At 35.9% G+C, this 5,725-nt stretch overlaps 1 protein-coding gene across 1 annotated transcript; it reads right to left on the reverse strand.

The window, feature by feature from the left end:
• Positions 1–1,600: 1,600 nt before the first annotated feature.
• On the reverse strand, positions 1,601–3,391 carry LOC131152247 (3-ketoacyl-CoA synthase 19-like). Its single transcript, XM_058104006.1, has one exon. It carries the CDS (start codon positions 3,342–3,344, stop codon positions 1,965–1,967), a length of 1,380 nt encoding a protein of 459 aa, XP_057959989.1. The 5' UTR covers positions 3,345–3,391; the 3' UTR covers positions 1,601–1,964.
• Between the last annotated feature and the right edge of the window lie 2,334 nt (positions 3,392–5,725).

A 5,725-nucleotide genomic window follows, 5' to 3' on the forward strand; every position in this document is an offset into this window, starting at 1 on the left:
CTAAATAATATATTAACATTTGTTATATTTAATATACAAATTAACATTGTACTCTCCTTTTATACTTCAAAAAAAATTTTAAATGTGGCATAACGAGTATTATCGGATTACTTTTACTTCAACTCATAAATACGTAAACCTCTATTTCTTTATTTGTTTTTTTTTTGTTTTTGTTTTTGTTTTTGTATTTTGTCCAAATAACATAAGATGAAATAAAATCCTAACAAAAAAAATTAACACACGAATTCATTACACATTCATATAGTTATGAAGTTAAATATAAATCCTAACAATTAAAAATTTTCAATATAAACCATATGATTTCAAAATTTAAGCTATTTTTAATAATCACGCAAATTGATAATAACAATTTCACATTCATATTTTGTAAATTCAAATAAACATACGATTAAATACAACTCTAACCTCAACAATTGACACATTACTAATTAAACATTCAAATAATCATGAAAATTAATAAAAACACTCACATAAAAACTTTCCATTGAAACCTTCTTACTTCAAAATTAAAACTAAATTTAATATGCATACAAATGGATAATAAAATTTACTTACAATGAAAATTTTCATATGCATTCAAAAATTGAAATGCATTCATCATTTATACATGAAAAATTCATACATGAAAAAACTCTAACCTCAATTTGGGAGTCCCACCCCCGGCCTTTATTGACTTCGCGTCACCCTCCCTATGTCCTCTTCGAACAAAGATAGAGGAAAAAAGAAGATGAAATTTAACTCAACAATATATATATATATATATATATATATTAATGACCATGCGTTGATCCTGCATTTTTTAACTATAAATGTTAAGTAACGTATTTTAATCACCATGTGTTACTTGTGTGGTTGTCCACTTGATTAAAAGACTTTAGATGGTTTAACATTTTTTATTTAAAAAATATTGGACCAACAATTTTTTTTTTTTTTTGCATACACCAATTTGAGAAATAAAGTTCAATTTGAACTGTTTTTAAATAATTTTTATTAAAAAAACATTAAATTTAAAATTTTTTTATATCCTATATATATATATATATATATATGCATTATAATATTATCACTCATCTCATTAATGAGAAGCTATCAGTCGGCCTTTATTAGTTATTCCTCTTCCGCTCTTTCTCTCTCCATATATACTATGTGGGCCTATGGCCGACCTCTTACATAAGAGACGTACAATATATTAAAAGTTTTCTTGGTTCTGATGAAAGAGCATAGTACTAGGATGGATTGGACCTCCAGCAGTCCAATGGGACCACCCCATTGGAGTTTGGAATATATGGTCTAAGGAGCAAGAAGAGATGGATCATAGAGGACAGCCAAGTCATTCTTTATATTCGTATCATCTTGACATGAGATATGTGGAAAGTCCAATTGACGAAAGAAAAATAAAACTAAATGAGTTTAGATAATAATTTAATTTCTACTCATGCCATGCATATTTCATATGATATGCTCAACCATCCTAATAGGGTACAAAGCAATACAAGAAAATATTCAAAATCTACAAAAAAATTATTCTGAAATGTCACCCTTCACTTATTTTTGTTGTGCCTGTCTTTAAGATGACAAATATATAAAGAGAAACATATTTGTCAAGCATATAAACAACATAAAAGGATACATCTCTTATATAATTTATCATTAGCATTGACATGAGCCAATATTTTATAATAAAAGATAATCTATCCCCTCCATAACCCTAATAATCCCTTTCCACTCCTTCTAGATTACAAACTTGAAACTCACAAAGTAGAAGTTCAAATTACACAGAAGCTAACATGCATGCATAAATTGAGATAATTGAAAACCCAATTTCTAACGGGTTTCACTGTTTCATTGCCAAATGACACTCTTAAAGGACCAATAACATTAAAATGCACCTGAAAACTTCAACTGATTTGTGGTGCTCCCAAAATAATTGAACACTTCCCTGCTTAGTGTTCAATGGAGAGCAGACTTGGGTCATTGATCCACCCATGCTTCTCCATAAAGGGATTCCCACTCCCTCTGTGAGGGTAACTCCCTATGCAGTCTTTCCACACGTTCACATCCTCCATGTCCCTTACCACTTCCCACACACACGTGTTGCACATGAACCCTGCCCCAAGCCCCGCCATGAACACTCTGTCACCCTTCTTCAACCTCTTCTTAGCCTCCATGTAACTCAAAATATACCACAGCCCGCTCGGCGCCGTGTTCCCGAATCGATGAAGCGCCATCCGTGACGGTTCCAGATCGTGTTCGCTCAGCCCCAAACTCTTCCCGATCCCATCGATGACCGCTCTCCCCCCGGGGTGCAGGCAGAAGTGGTCTATCCCAGCCTTGAGGTTCAAACCCAGTCCTTCCCCTTTCGACCCGGACAGGCCGAACCGGCCACGCAGACAATAAGAAGCCAGCGCATAACGAAGCAACTCTCTCAGTCGCAGCACCTTTGGTAGCAAAATCCTCAAGTTCTCAGCCAAAGCCTGAGCTGCAACCTTGGGGAGGCTCTTAGTGAGTTGAAACCCATGGTAGCCGAGCTCGTCTTCCATCTCCATGCAGCAGTCATAGGCTTCGTCGCTGGAGCCCTGATGGGTAAGCACCAAACGCTTTAGCCGCAAAGCTGCGCGGTGCTTCAGCGACGGATTATTCGTCAGTAGGAGGGCACACCCGCCGGACCGGAAAAGTATATTGGAGAGCATCATGGATGCTTCTTTGCCGCAGTACCAGTGGGAAGCTAAGGACTCCGTGCTCACCACAACGGCGTACGCTCTCTTACGAAGCTTGAACAGGTTTTGGACGATGCCGATGGAGTTGAGGCTGGCGCTGCAGCCCATGCCGGAGAGGTTGAAGGCCTTGATGTCGTCTCTCATTCTGTAGCGGTTGATGATGCGAGAGGCGAGGGAAGGCATGGAGGCGAACAAGGAGACATTAACGACAAGAATGTCGATTTGTTGTGGGGAAAGGTGGGATTTGGAGAAGAGGCGGTCAAGCAAGTAGAAGAAGGTTTCATCGAGCTCGGAGTAGATGTCGGCGAGAGTGGGGAACTCTTCTCGGCCGGCGAAGACGATGGCTGGGCCGTAGGTTTCTTCGCCGAGGCCGGAACGGGCCATGGTTTTTAAAGAGAAGCGGTATTCTTGGAGGCCGAGGTTCTTGTTTCGGAGGACGAGGTCGGCGCTGCCGTCGGCGTCGAGTTTCCGGTCGTCGGTGGCTTTGTAGCAGACGTAGTCCAGTACGTAGCAGTTGTGGTGTCTTCTTTGGAGTAGTAGCTTGTTGAGGAGGAAGAGAACGCAGAAGAGGGGCAGAAGGTAAATTGCCTGCAGAAAGGAATCCATGGAGAGAGAGAGAGAGAGAGAGAGACGGGGGCGTGGTGGTGTAATGCATGTATGGTGGAAGCAGTTGGCGGGAGTGTTATATAGGCTCCTGGCTGACAGGCTGAGTGAACACTTCATATCGCTAAAAGGTCAATTGACTCGCGCAATTTCGACATGGTAGCGCCAATAAATTAAAATTACGTATCTTAGTCAGTTGAACTCGTACAATCTCACTGGCAGATCATAAAGACTCTATTTCAGGTCATTGATTTTAAAATTAACAGTAATATATTTATGTTACTTCCTGCCCTTAGTGGTTGAAGATTATTAAATTTTATTTTTCTTAAATTAAAAAAATTTCAATATTTTTAATTTTATTGTTGAGCCCTCTTTTTTTTTTTTCTTTTTTTTTTAAATAAAAAAAAAGTAATTATTAATACATTTTAATTTTTTTTCTGAAAAATCAGGTTAAGAGTAACAACCCAATATGGATTGGCATTCCCTAATAATAAAAAATGAACATCTACACCAATCATCTACTCGAAATCTATAAATATAATTAATTGTTAAAAATGACGTGCTTAATTAAAGAGTTTTATTGATCTAATAACTTCTCTATAATGAAAGCAAGTGAATACTTTTTCATTCTAACATGATTACAAACTTCTAAATTTAAGCACATATATAGTTACATACTATTTTGGTAAATTTTGCTAATTATATTTGTAATAAATGGGTTTCGATTAACACCTTTCAAAGATGCGGGTGTGAACATATTGATTAGTTATGAAAGATGATTGATAGATTTATTATGTCAATCCTATTAGAAGTGCAGGGGATAGTTGGCCTATTACGCAAGATATTTTGTAAAATAATTAATGGAATATTTTAAAGAATCATAATTATCAGAAGATTTTAAAGACTAAAGAAGACTTTTGGGAGGTAGGCAACTAAAAATAGCGGACTTTGGGAGACAATCTCTTTCTAGTAAGATGGATGGACTAACAAAAGCCTTTAGAATACTCATTCCCTCATCCATACACCATAGAATATATCAATATTGCAACTAACAAGAAATCTATGAGGTTTCAAGCATCTTTGCAAAGTGCAATGTATCAATATTGCCTGAATATGACCAACACCATAGAATATATCGGGCAGCTCAGTGTACAAAACTCCCACGTATAGTAGACAATTTTATTTTGCATTTTTATAGGTGACTATTTTCACGCCTCAAATCCGTGACCTTCACGTTACATAACAACAACTTTATTATTATGCCTAATTAAGCTTCCTTGCCCGATACTACAGAATATGATACTCTAAATTGGTTATCCTCTGAGAATAACTTCTTAGTTAAATCCTCCGCAATTATCTTCTTTCAAAGCAATGAGGTCGTTTAATAGATTTGAGATATAATCATTATGTTTTCTCCAACGTACTAATTTCTTATAACCTTCATCATGCTTATGGCGAGAAAACAATTAGGCTGATTTCTTAACTAAATTTCACTAACTTACAACTTGTTTCTCTTAATCTTTCTAATTTTTTCATGAATGGAGACATTTGACATTAAATTTCGTGAGATCTTAGCATCTGTCTTTACTGAAAAAAAATAAATAAAGAATTATTTTAAATTAGGTTGGTGCTCACTCTATAAAAATAACTTCCATATTGAGGCAATGACGATTTGTGTGATTCAAAATTAGGTGAAACCCATACTCACATGTTGGCTTGAAGATCTATTTAGAATTTAATAGGGTAAATAGCCTGACCTTTATTATGTGTATAGACTGCAGCAGTGAAGTATCAAGGATCCCCCAAGGAAAAAAAAAAAAAACAGAAACCCAACTGTCCCACAGATGTCCCAACTGTCCCCTAACTTTAATTAGGTTTGAACTTAACTTTTAAATTAATTATAAAATGCACAATTAAAAATAAAACATTTCCTCTTATACAAATAACTGGGAGAGAGAGAGAGCTATACTTAATACGAAAGAGATACATATACATCTCAGCTTAGTACTGCACTAGCTTGCATCTGATCATCAAAGGGGCAGTTCTTCCATCATTCACTTGGAATGTCGTACTCTAGAAGTGCATTACAATGTGGTTTGTCCTAACTTTTACAAGAGATTAATAAGAGCAAAGAGTGAAGTTGGATGTTAATGACTCCACGACCTACATTTTATTTCTCACTTGTGATATGTGTGGTAGACTATTAGAGATGCATCAATAGTCAAACAACGATATTTTCATCCTCTAATTTGAAGCTATCTGGCTAGATCCAAAAAATTTTTCAAATAAGAATTTTGGATCATTAAAAAAACCTATTAAGAGAAATGGTAGCTCAAAAGGGTCCCAAATGCCCCAAATACTAAACAATTGATGAAATGATTTTT

Source organism: Malania oleifera, chromosome 3 (assembly GCF_029873635.1).
Source record: "Malania oleifera isolate guangnan ecotype guangnan chromosome 3, ASM2987363v1, whole genome shotgun sequence".
NCBI lineage: Eukaryota > Viridiplantae > Streptophyta > Magnoliopsida > Santalales > Ximeniaceae > Malania > Malania oleifera.

What these genes read in the sequence shown, in the direction of transcription:
- LOC131152247 (XM_058104006.1), bottom strand. Translation starts at nt 3,344, where the DNA reads ATGGATTCCTTTCTGCAGGCAATTTACCTTCTGCCCCTCTTCTGCGTT.